This window comes from Phyllopteryx taeniolatus, chromosome 15 (assembly GCF_024500385.1).
Source record: "Phyllopteryx taeniolatus isolate TA_2022b chromosome 15, UOR_Ptae_1.2, whole genome shotgun sequence".
Taxonomy (NCBI): Eukaryota; Metazoa; Chordata; class Actinopteri; order Syngnathiformes; family Syngnathidae; genus Phyllopteryx; species Phyllopteryx taeniolatus.
The window spans coordinates 3,541,761-3,567,486 of NC_084516.1; the positions used below are offsets into that span (position 1 = coordinate 3,541,761).

At 43.0% G+C, this 25,726-nt stretch overlaps 1 protein-coding gene across 2 annotated transcripts in view; it reads right to left on the reverse strand.

Moving 5' to 3' along the window:
* Window positions 1–8,934: 8,934 nt before the first annotated feature.
* Window positions 8,935–25,726, reverse strand: part of fibcd1b (fibrinogen C domain containing 1b) — a 90,160-nt gene continuing 73,368 nt past the window's right edge. For both annotated transcript variants that reach the window (XM_061747515.1, XM_061747514.1), the window contains 2 exons: window positions 15,170–15,349; window positions 8,935–12,596 (listed from right to left, as the gene is read on the reverse strand). In XM_061747515.1, coding sequence (XP_061603499.1) covers window positions 12,331–12,596; window positions 15,170–15,349 — 446 coding nt within the window. In that variant the 3' untranslated portion in view covers window positions 8,935–12,330. The remainder of the gene's footprint in view (window positions 12,597–15,169; window positions 15,350–25,726) is intronic.

The window sequence follows — 25,726 nt, forward strand, 5'->3', positions numbered from 1 at the left end:
TGCAGTTTGAACGCCGTGTACATGAACCACTGGTCGACCATCTTTGATGTGCCTACACATAACTACGTTTGAGCCGCAAAAGTATATCTGCTGAAAGCCTCCGATGGCTGGAATAGATCCCACCGGTCGCTGTGGGTCCTCGCCACAACAACGAGGCGCTCCAAAGCGGCCACGCTTGCCTGAAGCGCTGGTCCGCACACTGGCTGTCACTGCCTTTCTGTATGGGATGTGCTCATGGTGACAATGCAGTGCTCTAAAGCGGGTATGCCAGCGGACTATCCAAAGGAAATTCATTTTCAGCGTGTAGCCAGCTAGCTACACGTCGCAATTGCGCCAGATAACCACTGAAGGAGCAACTAATTTTTACTCTTATCCAGGACTCGGTGCAAGTCAGTCAAGTTCATCCACACCAAACTCTCTTATCCGTGTCTTTATGGACCTTGCTTCATGTTGGAATAGGAAGGGGCAATCCACAAACTGTTCCCATATAGTCGGGGGCATGAAATTGTCCAAAATCTCTTGGTTTGCTGAAGCATTCAGTGTTCCTTACACCGGAATGAAGTAGTCAATATTTTGGCCAATTCCACGCTCCCAAACACACTCCTAAACCTTGTGACAAGCCTTCCCAGAAGCGATGACGCTGTTATAGTTACGCATGGGCGGCAATTAGAGAGCCTTGAGAGACACTTGCATAAGATCGGTAATAGCTTCATTTTTTTTTTTAAACCGCAAAGCTCAAATATGCCACAAGTTCAACTTTAAAGAAAAACAAAAGATTTCTTTCTGATTGATTGGTCGTCTTCAAACCGTCCTCGACCTGTGCTCTAACGACAAGGGAGGCTGATGAGGCCTGATGGGCTTCGGCGTAAAGGCCAGCGGCTTCCAAATGTAGCGCGGAGAATTAAATTATATCAGTTCGCCCTCTTCCCATTATGGAATATGAAGTCATTAAGGCTGGCATTCCAATCGCGACTCCATGAATTGCCACTTAAGTGCCACTAACGCGGTGACCAAGGCGAATGACCCCACCGATGACCTCGGGGGTGGAACATGGCAGCGAAATTTGAAGACTCCCTACAAAAATCGGTATTTTTTTTTAGGGGGAAATTCAGCCCCTGAATCCAGTTCCATTTAGCAACATGAAATTTGGTAAACTTATCTATCATGAGTAGATCCACAAAAAAGTCTCAAGGAGCCATGCCCGAAAAAAGATCAGAAGTCTACCATGTTGGTTTGAAGCAGCAATTTCATGGTCACTGAGCAACTCCTCTGCAACATTTTTCCATGTACAAATGGCTTTCAATGGTGCTCGTCAAAGATGTTGTCTGATCGCTACCAAAACGGAACCACGTATATTAAATAGACGGGCGATGCTAGATCCCGAAAACAGTGAGTTTTCATTATAGAGCGTGAACATGGCAGCAAAGTTTGATGACTCACCAAAAAGCGCCAAATGCTCAGAAGTCTTTTGAAAATTCAGCCCCTGAATCCAGTTTCACTTAGCAACTTGAAATTTGGTAAACTTATCTATCATGAGTAGAACCGCAAAAAAGTCTCAGGAAACCGTGCCCCTAAAGACCCTGGAAGTGTACCGTTTAGTTTTGAAGTTTCGAATCGCTCCTCTGCACCGTTATTTCCGGTGTTTTACTACAGCATGTCAAAATGGCTTTTCCATTATGAGTTGATGAATTGAGAAGGATGCATAGTGTCGATTGCACACTCAACCGTCTGTAGTATGTATTTATCTGGGGACAGGGACATAAACGCAAAAGAGGGCTGTTGGGTGTCGCCCCGAACAAATAGCTGACTCGGTATTCCAGCAGGCAAAACGAGGTTACCTCGACAGCGGCGCTGCCCAATAAACATCGCAATCAGGTTACGGCACAATGCCAGACAGGACTTATCACTGTGTGTGTGTGTGTGTGTGCGCGCGTGTGTAGGAGGAGGCGACACTTACAAATGCCGTTTGTGAGCCTATTGGGACGAAAAGTTCCATCATATTAGATTTCCTCCTTTATTACCCCAACCAAAGTCTACCGCCTCAGGACTTCCTCGCCTTTCCTCCCATTAGTTCAAGCCCCACCCGTTAAACCTTCCTCCCCTTAAAACAAATGTATGAAAACATCACCCAACGCATGGTTTGTCACAGCACTAAGTTAACAGCACGGCTAATTAGCAAAATTCTTTGTTTTGCCGCTGGTGCTGCAACGTTTCAAAGTTTGCCGCGATTTGCTGTCATCTGCTGCGGAAAACATTGTGCAAAGATACGTCATTATAAGCTAGTGGTCGTATATTGTATATCTCTGTAAAAGCAGTAGGCTTTGTGTAACTTCATCCGCGATAACATAGAAGCTGCAAATGTACCGATTGCAATCTTCGCGCTGGCTCTCGGCGTATTGATCTACGCAGCTTTTGTCCTGCTCGTCTGTCTCGGCTTTATGCTGCAGGGGAATAGCTCGCCCATCCCAAAGGTTTCTTTAGATAGTGCAAAGAAATGTGCGTTTAATTTAAAGTCATCACACTATCTGCGCCTGTGTTATATCTTTCCAGAAAGGAAGGATATCGGCAGCTGCGCGATGACCTTTCGCTGTTGTTCATCAGTGCTTTTGTAGAACTGCCGATATGTAAAAAAAATACGGCCTTCAATGAGTGAGCATTCACATATCCATCAACGCAACATTAAGGACACCTAAGCATTTAGATGCAATTTGACAGACAGGGGAAGCTAAGATTCGTCTTTCCAGATTTATTAGTGTACCATCCTAGAGATTTTGTCTAATTGCTTAAAAGTTGAAAGCACAAATACTAGCCAGATGGACGACACGAAATGGCAAAAAGTTTTGTTAATTGCTCGAGCATAGAGCCTGGCAGCGAAAGTTGTCACAAAACACGAAAATCATATCACGCAAGGTTTGACTTTACTTTGATGACTTGCCATAAAATCCCAATCGCTCCGAAGTTTTCGGGAAAATTCAGCCCGCAAAAGGTAGTTTCACTTATCAACATGAAATGTGGTAAACATATCTATCACAAGAAGACCCATAAAAAAAAGTCTCAAGAAGCCATGCCCAAAAAGACACAGGATCTCTTCCATTTTGATTAAAAGTAGCTGTTTCAGGCTAATTTTTCCATTTCACATGCTGACTTAAAATCAATACAAACTGTGAGGATTTGTATGACAAAAACAACAAACAATATGAAGGTGTGCTTCACATTCAATTTGCCTCGCATCACAACATGAGGGTTAATTCATAATTTGCCATTGTTTAGTTCAATTTGTCTGTCTTAATCTGTCATTCAACTACACGCTATTTACGTTACCGTTACACACGACTGTATGTGTTTGTGTTTTGCACATGGTTCTCAATTTGTCCTTCAAAGGCCTCCGTCTCCTCAAATATTGCGCCTTAAAATCGTCTGCAAGGAAGCAAATGCATTATTTAAATCAAACGCTGTGAATCAAATGTCGTCCATTAACGGAAATTTCCAAGCTGAGAGAAAGACAAAGTACTTTTTTTCCCCCTTCGCGCCAAATCCGTTGAGATATTACGACTCATGCAGATTACGACACCTCCTCCATCATTTGCATTGCCTTCGTCGCGTAACGTACGAGCGAATAAATAAAGGACGAAGGAAGCGCATCGAGCTACTGAAGACATCCCCTCCCTCATCATTCATTCACTCAATGAGCGTCGATACTGTTGCTGACAATGCATATGCTTGCCCCCACGGTTCCCCTTATTTGTTGTAAGTGCGTATACCCCTGAAGTTGTCAATATTGACATGTTTGCTCTTTAAATCGGCTTCAGCTTGGGGGCGGAGTCTTAAAACTGGTGTTTTAATAAAATGTCTGTGACCTGCTTTCACCATCTTAATCTGTGAAGCTGTCTGCAGTTCCTCTTCTTTGCTGTGTGGTGTCCCACAGAGTTCAGTGTTGGGTCCCCTCCTTTTCTCTATACAGTGGTACCTTGACTTATAAGTTGTTCGAGGTATGAGCCGTTGCTTAGTCGCTTTTCTGCTTTGTTTTGCAAAAACAAAACATTTAGTTATGAGTGCACTTCAGGTACAATGCTGCTACAAAAAGGAGCGCAACAGTTGCCCATGAAATTTTAGGCATTTATTGAACGTGACGAACACAATATGACAACACTTGCAAAGAGCGACAGAAAACTAAAACTCCTGTCCTGAAGCTCACACAAAGACTAACCGGCCATGTTCCTGACGTCACTCTCGAGGCCACACCCCTGAAAGGCACATATACAACAATTCACCTATTCTTGTATGAATAGTAATATACAGTAATTACACTTTATAAAACCTGTTTATTTCTTTACATAAGTGTCTTTCTAAAAATACTAACAAAACATTGTGGGGGCTGGACTGGATTCATGGCATTTCAATCCATATTAATAGGCGATGTTGATTCGAAATACAGTACTGTAAAACAGCTCCCTTTGGATAATTTTTTGTAATATACCATATCACTGATATGAAGGTGACTTGCAACTATGCTTTCAATTCAGTCCACGAAATATATCAAAAAGCTCCAAGCTCCTTGACTGTGCCAGTGCGATCAGGGACTGGACAGCCTCCAACTTCCAACAACTGGTCTCTGACAAGACTGAGACACTTATCGTCGCCCCAGAAACACAGATTAGGTTTGCTGTCATCTTCCATCAAACCTACCATTAGAAACTCGGGGATTACATGTGACCAATCCCTCTCCTTTGACACTCACGTCAAACGTCTGTCCAAATTTTTTCACCGCAACCTCACCCTCACCTCCGTGCATCACTTCTTAACCATCCAGAATGCTGCAGTCACACCGCTCCCTACAAACACATTCAATTTAAAATACTCACAACCAACACCCCCTAGGTCTCTTTTGCTTTTTTTTTTTTTCATACTACTTTTACTTTTGGGGTGTTGTGTATTTTAATTAAGTTTGTAAGGCACTTTGTGGCCTTTATCTATGAAAGGTACTGTATAATTTTTTTCCCGCTTGCTTGCTTTTGTCAAAATACCCCAAGGATTAAAAAATAATAATAATAAATCAAAATGACAGCACTTTGCACTCCATATTCCTTTTCTCGCAGAAATTTGCACGTTTAGAGGGGGTGGACCTGTCTAATGCAAGTGATTGACAGTTAACCCAACCCAGTATAAACCCCGCTAATCCCAAAAAGCGAAAATCCAGGAGTTATAGACTCCCCACAAAAGATATAATTGCCTATATATGCCACTAGATGTTGACAAAGAATAGCTTTTGTCGAAATGAAGCTACTCAATACACCTTAACATAGTACTTTGGCACCAAGATGGCAGCAAAGCAGTACTTTTGTTTAAATGAAGCTCCACAATTCACTTCAACATAGTTTCTCGACAACAAGATGCCGCAAGACGGCAGCAAAGCACTACTTCTGGCTAAATGACGCTCCGCAACTCACTTCAAAATAGTTCATTGACACCATGATGCCACAAGATGGTGGTAAAATCACTACTTTTGTTTAAATGAAATGCCACAATTCACTTCAACATAGTTTCTTGGCACTAAGCTGCCACTGGATGGCAGCAAAGCACTATTTCGTCTAATTAAAGCTGCTCAACTCCAACATAGGTCATTGGGACGGAGCTGCCACAAGGTGGCAGTAAAGCACTACATTAAGCTGCTCAGCTCACTTCAAGATCGTTTCTTGGCAGCGAAAATCCCACAAGATGGCGGAAAAGAAACAATGCCAAACCACAAATATGCAGAGGTTCACTATATTGCTGGGCCAATGGCAAGTACGGCTTCCGTTACTATGACAACCGGGGGCAGCAACTTGGCATTGCGACTCGGCGAACGGCTTCTTCTTGTGTGTGTGTAAAGACAGTAAACGCATTTCCACAACAACTTCACCGGGCGATCACGTGTGCGCCATTTATCAGAAGCTAACCGAACTGCGGGCACTCTGATTATTTTAAAGGCCGTTGGTCACAGTGATCACATGTAGACGTGTAATAGTTCCTTACTTAACTCATTTGCCGCCAGTCGTCCGTGTTTACATGGACATTTAAATTCAACAGCCGTCAATGGACGTCGCGGAATTCAAGTTCAAGTCAGTTTCCCCGTAGAAGAACTTTTGACACTCCTGGGGAGAGATGTCGACTTGACATTCCCTCCAGTCCCTCCGGGCTTCTCCAGTTATCAGCGTCTGCCAGGTATTTAGTTCTGCAAGGTCATTAAACCCTGCTGTCCCGCTTTGCTCCGCTGAAGGGCTCAAAGCCAGGCGTTCAACATCTGGATGACAGCTCTCCTTACATCTGAAGACACCAGACCCTTTCACCCGGCCTGGAAAAGCCAGCATTTTCACAGCTTTCCCTGGTTTGAATAAATGGCAGTGACAAGGGATGGGGGAAGAGGAACTAGCAACTTCCTTGTTTCTGATGTAGTAATTGAGGAGGAACGCCAACAGTGTGTAGCGGTGGGAGGTAACAAAGTACAAATACTTCGTTACTGTACTTATGTAGATTTTTTTTCCAGTATCTGTAATTGACTTGAGCATTTAATTCTAAGCGGCTGCTCGGGGCTCCCCAAAAAGCCTGTTTTGCGTTCTGCGGGGGGGTATGTCCATTTTCCGGAAACGGACCTAAATTCTACCCTTCAAAGCGCAATTTCATACTTCCTGTGCTTTTTCAGAAAATGGGTTCTTGGTACTTGATGATAGACATGTCTAGCAAACTTCAGGTGGATTAGTGAAACATCACGTCTGGTTCTGACCTTGTGAATTTGACTTTCGTGATGAATTTGTTACATATTTCATGACGAGTCGTCAAAATTTGGCGTCATGCTCCGCCCGCACAAAGACGGAAAACTAAAAAAAAACGTTGCCCGTCTTTATCATTTATGTGGTTAAAATTGTGTCGCAATCAGACAAATTTGTACAGGTGGTGACAAGATGAGTTTATCTTTATTGGATCCCTTGAAATGACCAAAATGACCCTCAAATGTTTGGTTTTAAATCCAAATTTCAGACTTCCTGTGTCTTTTCAGGCAATGGGTTCTCCATACATTTTGTGGGTCTATTCTTGACAGACAAGTCTACCAAATTTCATGTTGATAGGTGAAACATTTGGTCTGGTTCTGACCTTGTGAAGTTTTGTTTTTTATCGCAAATCGTCTAAACCTCCGGCCACACGCAAAGACGAAAACTAAACATTTTCACAATTTGCCGTTGCCCATCGTTCTAGCGCGTGTGGTTTAATTTTGGAAGCAATCACACAAAATATTTAGGACACATTTTTCCCGGGACCTGGGAAGTTTCTCTGTTTTGTAGTCCATGGTGGTAATACTGTACGTCCATTTTCCGTCGTACCGTGTCCCGTAAAAATTGGGGGCTCGTCCGTTCAACGGGTCAAGTCGGCCTAGCGCGCTTACTCCGATTGTCTCGATTGCGAAGCAGCTTTTCGTCAACATTGTTTTTTGTCTGTATGAGTAACATTCCCATTTTTTGCATCCTTCACCGTTTGCCAGGAACGTTTTTGTATTAAGATGCAGCAGCAACGGCGCTCGCTATCGTCACATCGGCGCATCCGAGTGGTAAATTCTGTCCGTTTTGTTGCAGCGCTTCATCTGATAGTCTCTCTACCCGGTGGCTCTGACACCGATAAGGCGACTCGCAGTCGTTGCCTGCGTGAACGCCCAAAGGGCCGGCTGAGCGCATTACAGCGACATCTTCACAAGAAGAAGAAGCTTCCAGCAGAGACTGGAATGTAAAAGGGAATTGTGAGAACATTTGTTATCATCAAAGTTTTATGGCTTCAGAAGGCCCCGGTTGAATTAAATGCAGGCGGCTTGGATTTTTTTCAATGTGTCCTGTTTTTAAGTATTTATTACCGTCGGGGGAGAGGGGGGCGGTGGTTGGTGGCGCAGTGACGTGCATGTCAAGGATAGTCAAAAATGAACGCTGAATGTTTATGTTTATTTCTACCAGTCTGCCAACGGATTCAAATTGAAGGATTTGGCTGATAAACTAGACTAAAAACGCTTTTCCCAACCTTTGAAATTCACACGGCACACCACCGAACAAAAATGTCACAAAAGGTATAAAAACTGTTCCACCACTATATCGCAATTTATCGCATTGAAGATTCTTTATATGTTAGCCTGTGAGTACTGTTATATGCTCTGTTTGTATGTGTTGCTACTCAATCTGTGTAAAGTACTTGTTCCAACAAGCAGAATAACTGTAATATCCACGTTATTTTCAGTTAGCCTGTCTATAGGGTTACAGTTTATATGTTAGCATTTAGCTAGAAGACTCGTTAAGATTAAATTACATGGTCCGGTTGAACATTTTGGTGTTTAAGTGTACAATGTTTAATTCTCTTTTGTTTATGTGTCAGTTTTACAGGAAACAACTGGGACTGACTAATAAAACATCTTGAAGCAAGCACACTGTGCCTCTTATTTGGAGAACTGTGTGAGCGAGAAAGTGAACACAGGCGCTAAGGAATACTTTGCGTATTTTGAATGCATTTAAATGGGTTTTCATGCATTTGAATGTGTTTAAAGTGTGTTTTTTAATGGTCTCTCTACATCACAGATTTTCACCTATTGCTGCCTGTCACTGTAGTCGCTGGCATAGATGAACAAATATACATTATTTGAAGGCTTGCAAAATTCTGGGAATTTTTAAAAGGAATTAACGGGAATTTATGGGATTAAAGGACACCCAGAAATGTCCAGAATGACTGTAAAATGGCCGCTTCAAACCAAAATGGCCTTTTTTGGTCTATCTGGGGTAGACATGTTTATCGGATTTCATACTGCTAAGTGAAACTGTCTTCGGGGGCTGAATTACAAAAGAAAATCCATTTTTTTAATCAAGGAAAAAGATCACATGTCCATCCCTAATGAGCTGTATAGAGTAAGGAAGACACACTCGAGGCCCCTCCTCTCCACCACTTGTAAAATGTGAACGTTTATTAAATGCTGACAAGAACATTAAAACACAGAATCAACATTCGGCCCCAAAAAAGGGAGAAAATAAAACAAATCGCTAGCACTTCACGGGGAAATGTGAACCAAGGGAAAAAGAAAAAAGTGGAAGCTTGGCAATTTGGGAAGGCTTGAGGATTTTGGTTTCTGATGTTTTGGGAAGGTGTGGGGATGGTTAAAGAATGATTAAGGATTTGGGTTTGGTATGTTTTGGGAAGGTTTGGAACGGCTTGGGGATGTTTTCAGAAGGTTTTGGTTTGCAGATGTTTTGGGGAAGGTGTGGAGATGTTGAAGGGAGGTTTGCAGATGTTTTGGGGAAGGTGTGGAGATGGCGAACGGAGGTTTGCAGATGTTTTGGGGAAGGTGTGGAGATGGCGAAGGGAGGTTTGCAGATGTTTTGGGGAAGGTGTGGAGATGGCGAACGGAGGTTTGCAGATGTTTTGGGGAAGGTGTGGAGATGGCGAACGGAGGTTTGCAGATGTTTTGGTGAAGGTGTGGAGATGGCGAAGGGAGGTTTGCAGATGTTTTGGGGAAGGTGTGGGGACGTTTTAGGAAGGTTTAGGGAACTTTTGCGACGATTTGGGGAGGTGTGGATGGATGATTTGTTGTTTTTTTTGAAAGGTTTTAAGACCTTTTACAATTTGTGTGGAAGTCCTGGGAAGGTTTTAGGATGTTTGGGGATTTTTTTTTGGGATGGTGTGAGAAGATTTTTGAGGTTCAGGGAACTTTTGATAATTGAGTGGGGACATTTCAGGAAGCTTTGCGTAACTTTTGGGAATGTGTAAGGAACGTTTGGGACATGTCGGAAGGTGCGGAGACGTATCAGGAAAATTTGGGTAAGTGAGGAACGTGCGGGGATGTTTCGGGAAGGTTTGGGAAACTTTCGGGAAGGTCTGGGGACCTATTAGGACGGTTTGGGAATGTTTGGGGAAGGTTTAGGGCTTTCGGAGTGAGGTGGCAACTAAATCGGGCTACAGAGCCGATAGCTGATGCATTATGGTTTTTATTCTTTTATTCTTTTCCTCTAAGAAATGACAAAAACAAAAAAAGCAGGTGGGTGGGAAACAAGGGTGGGTGGATTTCAGGTGACGTTCGGCTCCAACATTTATTGAACAAAGCAGCAACGTATACAAGAAGCACAACGTGGCGGTGTCGCTTGAGGTGGAGGGCGAGGAAGGGGTCAGGGGGCGGGGTCTAGGGTGCAAGCGCAGTTCAACACAGTACCAGTAGGCGGCGTCCACTCCATTGGGTTCACAATCACGATAAGTAAAAGCTCCATCAAGAACAACGTGGAAATCCTTCTGTTGGTCAACACAAAGAGCAGCAAAGGGTCGCGGGGGGTATTGTACACGAGCATCACATGACTTCGACACGCCACGGAGACACGCTGAGGGCGCCTCCACGCGCGCACACGGGTCCATTTTTTAAAACTTATTGGACGATTTTTAAGCGTGGGATTTTCTGGATGCTTGATGTTTTTGTCCAGCCAATACTACATTTAAGGCCAATGATTTTATGAAAACTGGATTTGAAATACATTTTTAGCGGCATGTGCAAGAAAAAAAGAAAAAAAAAAATATGAACAATTGTGAAGCTACATAATTGCAATTGAGTTAATACAGTCAAAAGTCTCCTATTCTCAAAATTTCGTCACGTTTCAATTCATTTTTGCACCTTTTCCGGAAGCGACTTTCTTCCTGCTTCCGATTGGCTAAAACAACCAGCAGTTCCTTTGACAACTTTAAAATGCGCAAATGTGAATTTTGGACACTCGTGTTGGGGAAAATAACACTTTAAAAAAAGTACCCGTGTACGTGTGGAAGTGGCCTCGCTCTCTCTTTCTTTCTCGTCATTTTGCTTCGTACACGTGTGCACATTTCTAACATGCGCACACGCACGTATGCACATTTGCACGCGTGGTCGCACTCTGTCCCGCCGTTGCCTCTCCGGCGGCTTTTTCCGGCTTGTTTGTCGCATCGCCACGCACGGCGACGTTAAAAACATCAGCGGAGAAGGGATTTGTGTGCGTTTGCAAACGTGTGTGTATGTGAGTTCATTTGGGATATGCGCTTTAGGGGGTTTACGGCGGCCAAGATTCCGCTGAGCGTCACGCTCCGTTCAGTACTCCAGCTCGCCACTAGGGAGAGTCCAACGATGCAGAGAGTCGATGGTCGGAATGCTCCGGCTTGTCCATTTTAACTGTTTTCTTTTCCCCTTTTTTCTCAATGTGCTTCAGTTCTATTTTTTTTTTTAAAGCATCGTATGAAAAAACGGACATGCTCTAAAACTCGTACACACTGTACAGTCAGATCTACACTTTTTTTTTCTTTTAAAGCTTTCAGCACATCCAAAGAAAGGGATCAAGGAGGGAAAGAGCCACACTCGAAAGTAAACATAATTATTAACTGATGAGAATAAAGCTGGAATCAAAGAGAAACAAAAGTAAATTGTTTTTTTTTCTTTCGCTGAAAATGTGCAATATTATTTCACTGGTCCATTTTTAAATTCATTAAAAAAAAAATGTTAATAGTATTTTCATTCCCCCCAAAAATAAGACAAGTCCAACTAAAAATAAAAACTTTATTTCCCTAAATGTACTTTTTCTTGGAAAAACAACTTCTTCACAACTTTATTCTCGTGGTGTATTATTTATTTCTTCTCCCGTGTGGCCCTAATACACTCCTCCACAAAAATGAGAAAGAATTCACCAATGAGAATAAGATGACGTACAAATCTGAATTGCACCGTTTGTCTCTGTAACATTATTCTTCTTTGTCTTTATATATATATATATATATATATATATATATATATATATATATTTATATGGTGTTTTTTGTCTCATTTGCATGAAAGGAAAGAACAAAATATTTTTTTTAAAAGTTGGGTTGGACACTAGGGTAGAACAGGAGGAGCATCCAGACACCAGACGATTTAATCGAGGATTTTTTTTTTGTTTTTTTTTGGGTCTGGGGGGTAACGCTCTGCCGTTCACGCACACACACTCAGACAAAGTGCCGGATTACCATCTGTGTGCACGCCGAATCAGTAGGCCGCCACTCAGCCGGCGGTCCGGTCCCGCAAAGTGTCCGATATGCTCCCTTACGTCCCGGTTCGGAGGAACGAGATCCTCATCATCGTCTTCCTCCACTCCCTGTTTGGTCCTTGCTGGTTTGACAAAGCAGCAAGCGGCGAAGCCCCCCCCAAAAAAAAAAAAAATGTATATATTTTTTCACCCCCCAAAAAAGAAGCAACAAAAAGGGGCAGACATCAAGAGGTGGCCCAAAAAAAAAAAAAATAAATAAAAAAAAAAAGAAAATAACAAAAACACGAGGGAGACCCTGGGGACCTCATTTGCTCTCCTGGTCGCGGGTCGGTCGTATCTTCATCTCGGAGAACTTGAGCGAGTACTGCCAGCCGGTCCACGCCGACCACTCGATGCCGTCGGCGTAGGAGGTGTGCTGGCCGCGCAGGTACTGGCCGTTGAGGTTGGACGTGTGGCAGTTGCGGTACCACCAGGCGCCGTGGTAGAAGGAGGCGCAGTTGTTCTCCGAGTGGTCGTTGTCGCGGTCCTTGGTGGTGAACTTCATGCCGTTGTGCTTCAGGAGGGAGTCGCCTGCAGCGGGTGGGCACGGGAGGGGGCGCGTAAAAACAGAAATTATGGTCACGACCTGCGGTGGGAAGTAACCAAGTACGGCGGGGCCTTGGGATACTAGTCACGGCAAGAATGATTGGACTTCAATTTCTTCTTCGTTTAATGCCTGGTACCGCTAAAGGTATGTTACCTGAAGAATACTGCGATCACTCGAGATGCGAGCCGCCGTTCGACTTGTGAGCGCAAACTCAGCAAACTCGATTCAACTCACGTCCCAAGAAGCAGCACTTTAACAAATGGTGAACATTTCGTCGAAAAAAAACCCCCGACAGGTTTCAAGGTGTTTAGTGCCGCTTCCTCTAATCATCTTTTACATGAGTCGTCGTTCGGACGATATTTTTGCTTTCGCATGAGAGCAAAAATTTGAGATGCAAGCGTCGTATGGTGGTAGTGGTCTCAACTTCCCAACAAGCAGCGGTTTCACAAATTGGGAACAATCTTCTTCAAAGAAGAAAAAGGCTTCAAAAAGTGGAAGTTTGCTGTCAAACACAAATGACACATTCTTTCAATTTAAAACAACTTTGCCTTACGACAGTCCGTTTAGCCCGATGCTGACAAACAATGCGACAGAGCAACACATGTAGACAGACAATATAACCACACTCATAGTCTCATATTATTCATCTTTTGTGAAAAATGTGTAATATTCCCGCAGTTTACTGAGTAGGTTGTGCAACAATTCTTCGCTAGTATCGCTGCGTCTGTATTGTAATGCCCTCAAGTGGCCACAAGAAGGAGCAGCACAATGTCCATTGAGTAGAAGCAAAAATGTGCCAATTATGTAATTATTGTATATTTTTTAAAAAGTATATACTGTATAGAATAATTTCCAGGTGAAGATTTGACATATTAGCTTTGGTGGCTTCCTTCCTTCCTTCCTTCCTTCCTTCCTTCCTTCCTGTCCTCCCTTCCTCGCATTCCTTCCTTCCTTCCTTCATTCCTTCCTACCTTTCTTTTTCCATTTCTTCCTTCCTTCCTTCCTTCCTTCTCCTTTTATCTTCCCTTTTCTTCTTTTCTTTCTTCTTTCTTTTTCCCTTCCTTCCTTCCTTTCTTTCTTTTCCCATTCCTGCCTTCCTTCTCTTTTTTCTTTCTGTCCTTCATTCCTTCTTTTCTTTCCTTTCTTTTTCCCTTCCTTCCTTCCTTCCTTTCTTTCATTTTACATTCCTTCCTTCTCTTTTTCTCTGCCCTTCCTTCCTTCTTTCTTTTCTTTCTTCCTTTCTATCCTTTCTTTTTCCCTTCATCCCTCCCTCCCTTCCTTCCTTCCTTCCTCTGTCCTTCTTTCCTTATCTATTTTCTTTCTGTCATTCCTTCCTTTTTCCTTTCTATCCTTTTTCCCTTCCTTCTTGTCCTCCCTTCCTTCTTGTCCTCCCTTCCTCCTCCCATCCTTCCTCCCATCCTTCCTTTCTTCCTTTCTATCCTTTTTTCCCTTCCTTCCTTCCTTCCTTCCTTCCTTCCTTCCTTGAGAAGGAACAAAAATAAGCATTTTAAATCTAACGGTGTATTCTTCTCGAAAGATGTATATTCCTTTGATTCTTCTTAATTTTATTTTGTCGTGGACCCTCAACGCTCGCACCTAGCGTGCCCCCCCCCCCCGCAGGTTCCGTCGCTCACGTATTCTCTCAGCAGAGGTTGGGCAAATTGCTTTTTTTCCGCCCGCTACGTCTCCGCCTCGAGTTTTTGTTTATATCGCGACTCAATTAATCTGCTGTAATTTCATCACGATGGCGGGGGAGCCGCCTCCCATCTGATGCGCTTACGCTCAGCGTGCGTGTGCGCGGTTCACCTGACGTAACACACACTGGCCGGAGTTGTCAATATTTCATATTTTTCAGGGAAGCTCATGATTTAACCTGAAAAAATGCAACTTTTGGGGCTTTCAATGGTCAACATTGTTACAAATGTATTCCTAACTTAAAACACCCATACATTTTTGGGGGGGGCGGGGTCAAGAAAACGTTGCATGTGCCCCCACTAGTCTAAGCACGGTATTCAGATTGATATTGCTTTCATTGAATAAGAATGAAACAGACAAGTTCATCATTTTTCATCCACCTCAGAGGGCCGCCATGTTTGGCAATATCGACCGAAATGAACGCCACAATGTCTCTCGTGGAAGCAGGTAGCGGACTCCAGTGTATATGTTGCGATAACTCGCAACATTGTGGCTGATTACTTGATGCTTTGCGATAACTAGCAAAACTAGCGGTTGACAACGTGATGCTTTGAAAGTCGGAAATTTCCGGCTTTGGTCATGTGACGTTCACGACGCAAGCGCGAGAGAACATTTGGTTCGACAGCAGAGGGCGATATTGCCAAACGTGGCGACCCTTTATATAAATAACTATTGCTGGTGTACGACGCAATCATGACTGTTTTTGAAATGTTATTTTACTGGACAGTCAGTTGAAACCGACAGAAGACGAAACTACATCCTCACGTGCGACACTTTCTGATGAAGACTTGCCTGTACATCTTTAACGCTTAACTGAGGACCACGGCTATGGCCCAAAAAGTGCCACGCCCCCAAAAAGTACCTGCGTTGCCCGAGTAGTCTCCCACCGTCAGCGGGTAACCGTCGTCGTCCGGGTCCACCGAGAAGAGGCCCACGCCGAAGGTGCCGTACTGGGCGTACGCCGTGCCGTTCTCAAAGTCCTCCAGGTCGATGCGCAGCTCGTAGTTGCCCTGGATGGACAAAGCGTGGATCTGCTTGAGCCCTGTCGTGGGGAAAAGTCACATAGAATCATTTGAAAAACAGCAGTCGGCAAACCTTTTAACTGCACTGGATTATTTTTTCAAAAGTTCAAGCCACTGTAACATTATGTGCAGTTTCATTCATTTAATTGAGTGATTCTTCCGCAAAACACGAGAGGGGGCCCACGTAACACTCGTGCTACCCCACCTATTTGTGTAATATTCCCTTGGAGCCAATCCTCAGCTCGTCGCTCAAAAATGAATCTGCCATACTTTGTGAATTCCGCGAGTATTTGATTGATTGACTCTTTTTGTAATGTCTTCAAAAGCCGCCAAAGCCTAAACCAATAGAAAAGTAGTAATTGGTGTCAAGGAAGTACAGTGAAGTGATACATCGCGACTTGTTTCAGATCTTTGCATGTCGGGGAGAAGCTAAGTTTAGCCTGGGTGGTTACGGCGAGTCTTCACCGCATGTTTATAGTTTTACCATGCTGAGTGACTATGAAAAGGTTCGACTCAGTAAGCCATCTGTTTTGAAGGGTAAGATTATTTTAAAATGACGGTTTTTGGACCATATTTTGTGTTATGTTTACAGTTTAGAATAACGAAAAACACAATTAAGGATTACCGGTCCAAAAATTGGACAACCAACGAAAACACCAGACGTATCTGAAAAATCGTTATAGTCAAGGGTAAGGGTAAGGGTACAAAAGTAAAAGTCAAGAGTCCAAAGCAGAAACTTCGTTTTTGGCAGTGGGTGTGTAAAAGTTTCTCCGGGAGGAAATTCATTTTAGTCGCTAGGAGAATGAGGGCACCGCAGTAGCCGAATGGAGATGGTGGAGTGGAAAATGGCGGCGGAAGGAGCGGCAACCAAGTACGACTTTGTGACGCTGATGACTTGAACATTAAATCAGAACTTTCCCATAAGTTACATTTCTGGAGTTACATATCTCAAAATAAATTGTTTTAGAATAAAATATGAGGTTATCCTCAGGAAAAAAAATAAATAAAAATTCTCATAATATGAGAATATGAGAAGGAGATGAGTTATTTCTCAAAATAACTCATTTCCCCCCCTCAAAATACATTTTATGATTTTATTCAGAAAAATATTTTGTCTTTCAAAAATTCCTCATTTCTGTCTTTTCTCAAGATTTCGCACTTGTTCCCCCTAAAAAAAAAAAAAATAAATTCAGCAAAAGTTTTCTGTTATTCTTGAAAAAAAAAACCTTCCAACCTCCCAAAAATATTTTTTTCAGAAAAATAATTCAACATTAGCCGCATATGATTGAATATTTTTTCCTTGAAAATTTTTTTTTTTCAGAAAAACAAATGCCGCTTTAATAAAGCCAATTTATTTTAAAACATATTTTCTCAGAACAAATAATCATTTAAAAAAAAAAAAGCCACTTTTTTCCCCCCCTCCTGAATCATATTTTTCCTTCATATCTGACACATTTTGTTCGCTTTGACGACATAAATGCTTTACGTTTACTGTGGGCGGAGGCTGCCAAACCACAAACTCGGATTTTCTCTGACAAGTCTCTCTTGGGGGCGGGGATAAAAAAACAAACAAACAAAAAAAACAACCGGTGGTCTTTGACTTCACTTTCCCACGTCAAACCATCTTTTAAATTGTTGCTCAGTCCTGAAAAGCGAGCGTGTCAAGACGGAGAAGCGGCAGAAGCTTTCCCGAGCACCTGCCGAGTGAGAGTGACGCTTCCCAGGGCGGGCTTTCCTCTCGCTGGTTGATCAAAGATGCGTCCCGGGTCCTTCAAACGCAACATCCGACAAACACGGATGCCAACTCTGCCCCGAGAAAAAACAAATCCACTCTCTCTTCAAGGGTTTCAGGTGCGTTTCAAGCGCCGATGCTGCAATCTGACACTTTGTTGCCAGGCGGAGAGCGTTTTCACACTGATGGCAGCCTTCCACTTCACGCCCGCCGCGGAATCAAGTGAATGGAAATGCCATTAATCTGTGACAGCACTCCCAAAAAAATCACCAACAACAACAAAAAAAAATTAATAAAAAAATTCCAAGGTGTTTTTTTCGGAAGAAGAAAAAAAAAAACTCTCTCGCTACAGTATTGTACTTTATAAAAACATACAGTAGTAGCATAATTAAATAGAACGTAAAGAATTCATACAGTTTGGGCATCATGATAATTCAACGGGCATTGTGCTGCTCATTCTGCACCTTGTGCCACCTTACCAGGTGGCAATATAATACATACAGCCGACACACAGATTTGATGATGAAACAAGAATATCGTCTGAACTAAACTATAATAATATTAGTTGTTTGTCGTAGAGGATAAAGAATACACGCCCGTGAGCGTTGTGGTATTCGCAATCGACATGTGTTACTACCGCTTGTGTTCAAATACAAGTTGGTTAAAGGTTTCTAATTACCACCACATCAATGCTAGTTTTGTTAGCATGTTCGTGGCATTTTTCATTGTGTGTTAGCATTAAGCTAGCGTGCTTTCATAAGACGTTTAAAAAAAAACAACAACTTTTTGGGGAAAAAAGGCACCTTTAGTCTGGTAAGATTCGAAAATGTTTCTCTCCAAAATGCTGCTTTTTCCCTCCAAAGAATACAACTTTTTTTCTCGAAAAAATTAAATGAATACAATTACTTACTTTTATCTCACAAGAATGCAAAGGTTTTCAACTTTTCGTTTTTGCCCATTTTTGAAAATGATTTTTTGAATGAATGAATGAATTAAAAACATAAATCATTTATAAAATACAACCTTTTTCTGGAAAAATTATATATTTTTTTTACAAAATACAACTTTTCCTCCACACAAAAATACCTTTTGTTCAATATTTCCCTTTGTTTTGGTCGAGCGTGAGCACGATCATCGGAATCGGGTGTCGACCAAATTAACCGAGGAGCACGCCCGAGAGTTGTTTTTTGTTTCGTAGAAAGTTGCGTTAATGCGAGACGGCCATTGGTCCCAGAGCTTATCTGACGGGCAAATCAACCACCGAGCTCTCTAAATATCTCTTCGTCTGTTTTTGCATTCACTGCTAATTAGCATCAAGGCTATCTCCCAGAGCCTCTCAGGCCCTGTACGTAAAAAATAAATAAATAAATAAATATTTTCTTTCTATTTGTGACTTCCTGCGAGGCGCTGCTAAACAGCCGATCCCGGAGTCTTCCCCCGGCGGAGCAATCAGCATCCGGTGCGTTAATTCAGCGAGCAAAATACCTCAAAATCCTCCTCGTGCGAGCGCCCATTTTGAACAATAGCATTTAATTAACAGGGAGGTACACCTGAGCATTTAGATTCCAAAGGAGAGACGTGTCTGTTGCTACTTTGCTTGTGTTGCGCTTTAATTATTCCAAATTAGAGTGGAGTCGGAATTCTCTCAGGCTTTAATTAGAGACAGAATTAAAGTTATGTAAATACACTCTCACAGCCTTATAAATAGATGGGAGTGTGTGTGTGCGTGTGTGTGTGTGTGTGCGCGCATCTCGATTATTGTTTTCATTTTTCATTTTTTTTTTTTTCCTGAAACAGAAAACGCCCCAAAGTCTTTTGAAGTTTGTCAAATGACTCCACAGGGTGGGGCTCCCTGAGGTGACGGTGCGCCGATGCTTTCTTTTTCAAACGGGAACAACATCCAAACTATTTCTGTCAACATTTATATATGATTTTTTTATATATGACTTTTTTCTTCCAAGAATACGTCTTCTCTTTTTTTGTCAAAGAAAATAAACCTACTTTTCCCCCTAACATATACAATAAACATATTTTCCTTTTGTTTGAAAATATAACATTTGTACTATTTGTTTTTGTATTTTTTATTCAAGAAATACATTGCTTGTTCTTGTAAGATTAAATCTCCACATAGTCTTTTTTCTACACAATATTATTTTATTCTCATGGGAATGTGACTTTTTTTTTTCCTTAAAAAAAAAAAAAAAACCTCCCTAAAATATGCCTTATTTCTAAAATAAATTTTGCTTTTTCCTTGAAAATACACAACTTCATCAAAATATACACATATTTATAATTTTTGGGGGGAATTTCTTTTTTTTACAACGTACGCTATTGCTGGAAAATGTGCAACCCTTTTCTCAAACGAAAACAACATTTTTCCCAGAAAAATGATTATTTCTGCATTTAAAAAAACCCATGTAATTGTAAATAATAAATACATTGTAAATAATTCCAATCCCAGGCTGACAAAGTAGTACAGGTCAGTTCCGTGTTTATTTTTGGGAGTTTCCACCACAAAGCTTTCAAAGCAACTGTCAAAGTAGACACGTTTTAAAGTTTTTATAAAATGTATTTGTGTTTATTTTTTCCGCGCGTCCCTTTCTGATTGTCTCGTCCACTCAATCTCGTGCCACTCGGTGAAACTGGTGTGACAGTAACAAGAAGAAAAGACACATCAAGCAAGGCTAATCTCATTCAGTCGGTTTCGACACAAATGGACGGAACGTTATGAAATTGAGCCGCCTAAATCCTCAAATAAAAAAATATTACGTTCAACACCCGTGGAAAAAAAATAAAAAATGATCCGGGCCGGTATTAAATTTAGAAGCGATCCAAGTGGGAGCAAAGCATTGTTCCGTCCATAAAAGATGATGTATATCTGCAATTACCTCATTAAAGTGGGTCACAGTGATCCATAACTCATTTTCCATAGCTGAGCTTTCTCACAGGAAGTGGGACAAATTTAGCTTGTTTGCTATACGAAGAGACTCATTTGTCATTTGTTCCTTTTATATTGAAATATCGCCAAGCGAAAGGTTCGCACGTTCAACGAGACTGATTATGAGCGGGCATTCGGGTGTCGTCCACGGGAAAACAGTCGCTAAAGCCAAATCTCAAAGTCAAACATGAGCACGTTCTCATCGGAACTACAGATCGTCAGGAGTACTTTTCTGGAAAATGCGCAGAAGATTGGCAAAATGGCTTTTCGTAAGCAGTACAGCGCATGGCAAAGCAAAGGGTGGCGGCGGTTTGAGCCAATTGGAGACCAGAAGAAAGTCATTTCCAGAAAAGGTGCAATAAATTAACATTATTAATAATAATCACCATAGCGGTAATAGATGGAGCTAGCGCTTTTTACGACACTCAGAGGGTCGTGACAAAAGCAGTGTCGGCAGTTTAGTGCACGCCACAAGGCGACAGGCCACACCCAGAACTGTTCGGCTGTTTTAGCCAATCGGAGAGCTGAAGAAAATCATTGTCGGGAAAGGATCCAAATATTCGCGCAGGCTCTTTTGAGCATGCCAAAGAAAGAGCTGGCGCTATACGCATAACTGTTCGGCAGTTTTAGCCATTTGGAGGCCTGAAGAAAGTCTCTTCCGGAAAAGGCAAATCTGGTCAAACTGGCGATGAGATTGGGAGGGCGGGGTTATAAATCTTGTCAAGCACTTCTGTTTTCAAGCATGTACAATTTAGAGAAGGACATCCAAATCCAAAAAGAACATGTTGGTTTTATTTACATTTGTTTGTCGAGGCTATTTTTATGGCGGATGTGTTCATGCTTCTTTTCCAACATAAAATGTAAGCATTTCTCAAGGTACATTCAGGAACAGTTTTGAAGCAGTCAAGCGACAGGAAAAAAAATAAAAAATATGACAAATGACAATAATAAAATGATAGCTATCGTTACAGGGCTGTTCCTGTATGCTATTTTTACTGCATATTGTTGACGCACTTTTTACAGTGTCGAATTGAAGCCGAAGTCCTCTTAAAATCAATTTTTAGGAATCTTCTGGAGCCTTTGGGCGAGAGGTGGAGTACACCCTGCGCTGGTCATCAGCCTGTCGTATAAAGGAGGACAATAATGTAACGAAAAAAAAAAAAGGAAAGGCAGCGGCCCCTTGTGACATTTCTCGTAGTTAATTATTCATCATGCTTTTTTGCCTCTGTTGCCTGGGGGGGCCGCTCCTGAGACGACTCGACAGGAGAGAAGCAGCTCCCGTCTTTGCATCACCATAACTCAACCCGTCATTCTGTGTTTTTTCTCGACTCCCCCCCCCCACCACCACTTTCGCACCCCCCCCAAACCTCTTCACTCCCGTCCTTTTACTTCATGTTCCTGTCAAGCTCTGCTGAGATTGTGGCGAGGGAGGACGTACAAGGAGGAAGATGATTCCTTAAAGCTGCAAGGACAGTCGGCGTTGCCTTCCGGCATCGGGGTGACGGTGGGCGGGTCTGGGTTAGGCGATGTTCGGCGATGTTGTTTCTTTTTCCAACTTCGGCGGGTTCGTTGGAGCGTCCTTCGTTGAGGTGGTATCGCCGTCCACGTTTATGGGGTTCCAAAAACGTACACAAGTTCAAGGATAGTTGCCGGTGACGGTGGGCGGTCCTGGGAGGTGCGGGCGGTGTCTTGACGGACGTCATCACCGAAGGTTACGGAAAAGTACAAGGAAAGACATTCGGCGTTTCGGTGACGGTGGGCGGGGACGGGGTTGGTTTGTCGACGCCGAACGTCGTCCGCTTTTGAAGGCGAACGGCAGAGCTTCGCCATTGTCGTCTGGAGCCAACCTGACATCGAAAGGTTAGAATAAAAGAACAGAGACAGGTCTGCGCTGAACTGTGACCCTGCCACCACAACCGCCCCCCGGCACTGTTCCCGAAGGCGACGGTGACATTTGGCGGGACAAAGAAAGAACGGAAATAATTGTCTGATTCTGTCACATCTTTCTTTTTCTTCTGAAGCTCCTTCTCGCAAAGAGCGACCGAGGACCCCCGCCAACCCGGTAGCCTGTTGGTTATCGAGACAATTTCCCCTTTTAAAGCTGCCAAGCGACGCTTCATGACGGGAGGGAGGCTTCAGACACTCCCAGTCCCGCGACACCGGAAAGAAAATAGGCCCGCTTTTTATTTGGCACCTCCAACTTGACTGATAAATGGGACGAGCACAAAAAAAACATCCTGATGCCATCACGGCGGGCGAGAGTTTGACGGAGACGACTGAATGCCGAACGACGTGCCAAAAGGAGTTTTCCTCCGTCTCGGGAAGAAGAACGCTCCCGTGCTCTCGATGGCGGCGGGAGACGTGCTGCATCCCCAGGCGCAGTCTAACTTGGGAATAATTATCAGGGGAATGTTTGTTCACTTCGCCCACAGCGCCCTCATTACTCCTCTCAGGAGCGACACTGCATTGGATTTGAAACACTTACATTTTCACAGTACAAATTATTAATACAGCTGCTTATTCGGGGCCATCGCTTTTTTTAAAGGTTATTACCGCAAATCCATTCAGTCGTGGTGGTGGGAGGTGCCTCAACCGGAGTTTGATGACAGATTGGAGATACCGTGGGTCAAAGGTGGCGGTCCTCTTAAAGGGCTGGCGTTGTTTCGATTTTCAAATGCAACACGCAAATTAGTGGCAGATCATGACCGGTGGCTTTTGAGTCTGACAGACCAGGACCAGCACCATGGACCATGGACAATACCCTCCAGACCAAGACTGAGGTTGGGTGTGCCTTCACAAGGCATTATTGAGTGACAAAACAAAGCAGTGGCAGCTTCATCTTTAAAAAGTGACCTCGACATGACCGGTGATAGACCAAACGAGGAACATGGACCAGATCCCACAAACCAGGAATGAGGTCGGGAGTGTTTGCTTCAGTACTTGAGAGGTCTTTGAGCGAGAAACCAAATTTACGATGACTTCCTGGTATAGGCCACTCAGTTCATGCTGAAGTCAACATGACTCTCCTGTCAACACCAGCCATAGACCAGATCAGGAATATAGACCAAGTCCTACAGACCAAGACTGAGGTCAAGGAATCCTGAACCGACCCTGCGATGACTTCTTCCGCAAGTAGAGCTCGACTCTGCTGTCGACTTCAGAGACTCGACTTTCTTCCTGAATAAAGCGAGAACCGTTTTAGACCGTGCCAGGACCAGCTCAGTTCGCGTTGAACTCCACTCGACTCCCTCCCAACTCCCGCTTCCTTCTGCTCCTGCGCTCCCACCAGCTGTCACCCGGCCCGCCGCTGCCTCCCAGCGCTCATTCCAAATGAATGAACGACAGCGCGCTCGGTCGCTTGTTGACGCCGACGGTGTGCGCTCAGAGCCAACTACGAGGCCGGGAAACAAGTGCGGCGCTTGTGCCGGGTGGTAGGAAGCGACAGTACTTGAGTAGAATTTCAAATATCTGTATTTTAATTGAGTATTTATTAGGGGCAACATGTTCTAGTACTTGACGACTACAGATGTGTATCAAATCCAGATAGAAATACGCTCTCTCAAAAATGTATCTGTATGCTATTGATTATTGTGTGATTACACCATTTGAGTAAGATTATTAAATACCGTTAAGGTAGTATACAATATGCTAGTGTAATATATGCTATAGATTATCATGCTGTTAATGCTGCAGAATACTGATCAACAGTGTTGGAACGTGACTATTACTGATGTACAAATACTTTGTTACTGTACTTGCGTATATATTTAGTATCTGTACTTTACTTGAGTATCTATTTTTTCCAATGTCTTTTTACTTTGACTCCCCACATTTGAAAACAGATATTTGTACTTTCTACTCCTTTCCTACTTGTCCTTGTATCCCTTCCAAAGAGACTCAATTATTTAGCCTCTGACAAATAACAAACAAACAACACGGGCCACTTTTGGCCTCAAGGTGCCTGCACAACCATTGCTCCAACTGAACGGAATATTAACGAGGGTGATTACACGCCAACGAATGTGGTTAACGAGGCAGATGCCTCCCTCCAATGCATTTTAACGACCGTTGTTTTGCATCCCAAAAGTGTTTATAGCATTCATTGTTGGGGGCGTGACTCCTAACTTTGGGGATAAATAGTTGGGTTTCAACACCAACACTCAGGCGAGAGCGGTCCTGTCTACTGTATGCTGTTGGAAGATCGCCACAGCGCGCATACACTGATGAAGCCTATTAGGATAAGAGGCAAAACGTCTTCTAAAACAAGCAGAACGGTCCAGTTGCAATCGAGTCAGTGCCTTGAGAATTGCAATATATCAACAACATTGTTTACTGTGGACTAAGGAGTTGAATCAGTTCTTTTTTTACCATAATCTTTTCTTTACACAAGTATCTGTAGTTCTACTTAAATACAAAGGGAATTACTTTTGCCACTTCTGCTTGTACCGCCTTTAATCCCGCCGCAGCCTCTGCAGTTTCGCTGGCGGGGATTTTTTGATTTCTTTCTTTTTAACGGAGGGGTGGTTGTCATGCTAATTGGCAGTTGCTGATGATGATTTAGCACCACACCAGCAGATTTTTACTTTCACTTTATCACCACGTCGCCCACCCACGCGATCATTTTCCTCCTGCGTCGCCGCATTCGCACATGACATCGTGCATGAAACATCGAGGCGAGAATAATTCACGCGCGGGTAATTCAACACTGAGGAGGCAATAAAAAAATGTCTACCGTGACGACGCCATTCACCGGGATGACGGATGGGGTCTGCCTTTTTTGTTGCAAAACCTCCACCAAGATGGTTATATGTCTGTACCAACCGGGGGCACGTAATTAGCTTCATTAGCTTAGGAGGCTGTGCTATGTTATGTATGTTTGTCGCCTCACTCTCTATTTACTATTATACTCACTCAAAAGTGAGAAATTTATACAAAGTTGCAACCAGGAGCACATACAGTAGTTAGTCTAATTAACTTAGGAGGCTATGTGAGCATATAGCTGGCTTTGTTAGCTTAGCAGGCTGTGCTATGCGCGTTTGTTGGCTAGCCCTGTATTTAGCATTAAAATCATTCAAAAACAAAAAGCGCTTCATAGACGTTGAAAAGCGTAGCACCTATCGATCCTCGGTAGCTTTAGCTTTGTTAGCATGGAGCTCGCCTGTCAGAAAACAATTTACTATTAAAAAGATTCAAATGAAGTGTGCCTATACAAAAGTTGCAAACAGGAGCACTTGATTAGTCTTGTTAGCTTAAAAGGCTATTTTATGTTAGCACGTAGCTAGCCTCGTAAGATTAGCAGGCTATGTTATGGTACGCATGTTTCCCGAGTATGCCTCTATTTACTATTAAATTCATTCTAAAGCAAAAAGCGAAGTACAAATACACACAAGAGCGCGTAGTTAGCCTTTTTAGCATTGGAGGCTACGTTATGAATACAAGTTTTTTTTTCGGTTTGGTGTCTATTTTTCAGTCATGTCTACTATGTAATTTTTCTCTTCGATGTGGAATTTCGGAATTTTCCTCATTGACATTCAAGACCGTCGGATCCGTGAACATCCACCGTACGCGACGTACGTCTGAAAGCAAGCAGACAAATCGGCGTTCCGCTGGCGCACGACCGTGAACATGACACAAATGACATATCCAAGATCAGGCGTACTTGTAACCGACTGGACATCCATTTTGTCCCCCTAAGGGTTTTCGAGAGGCATGGATGATATGACTCCT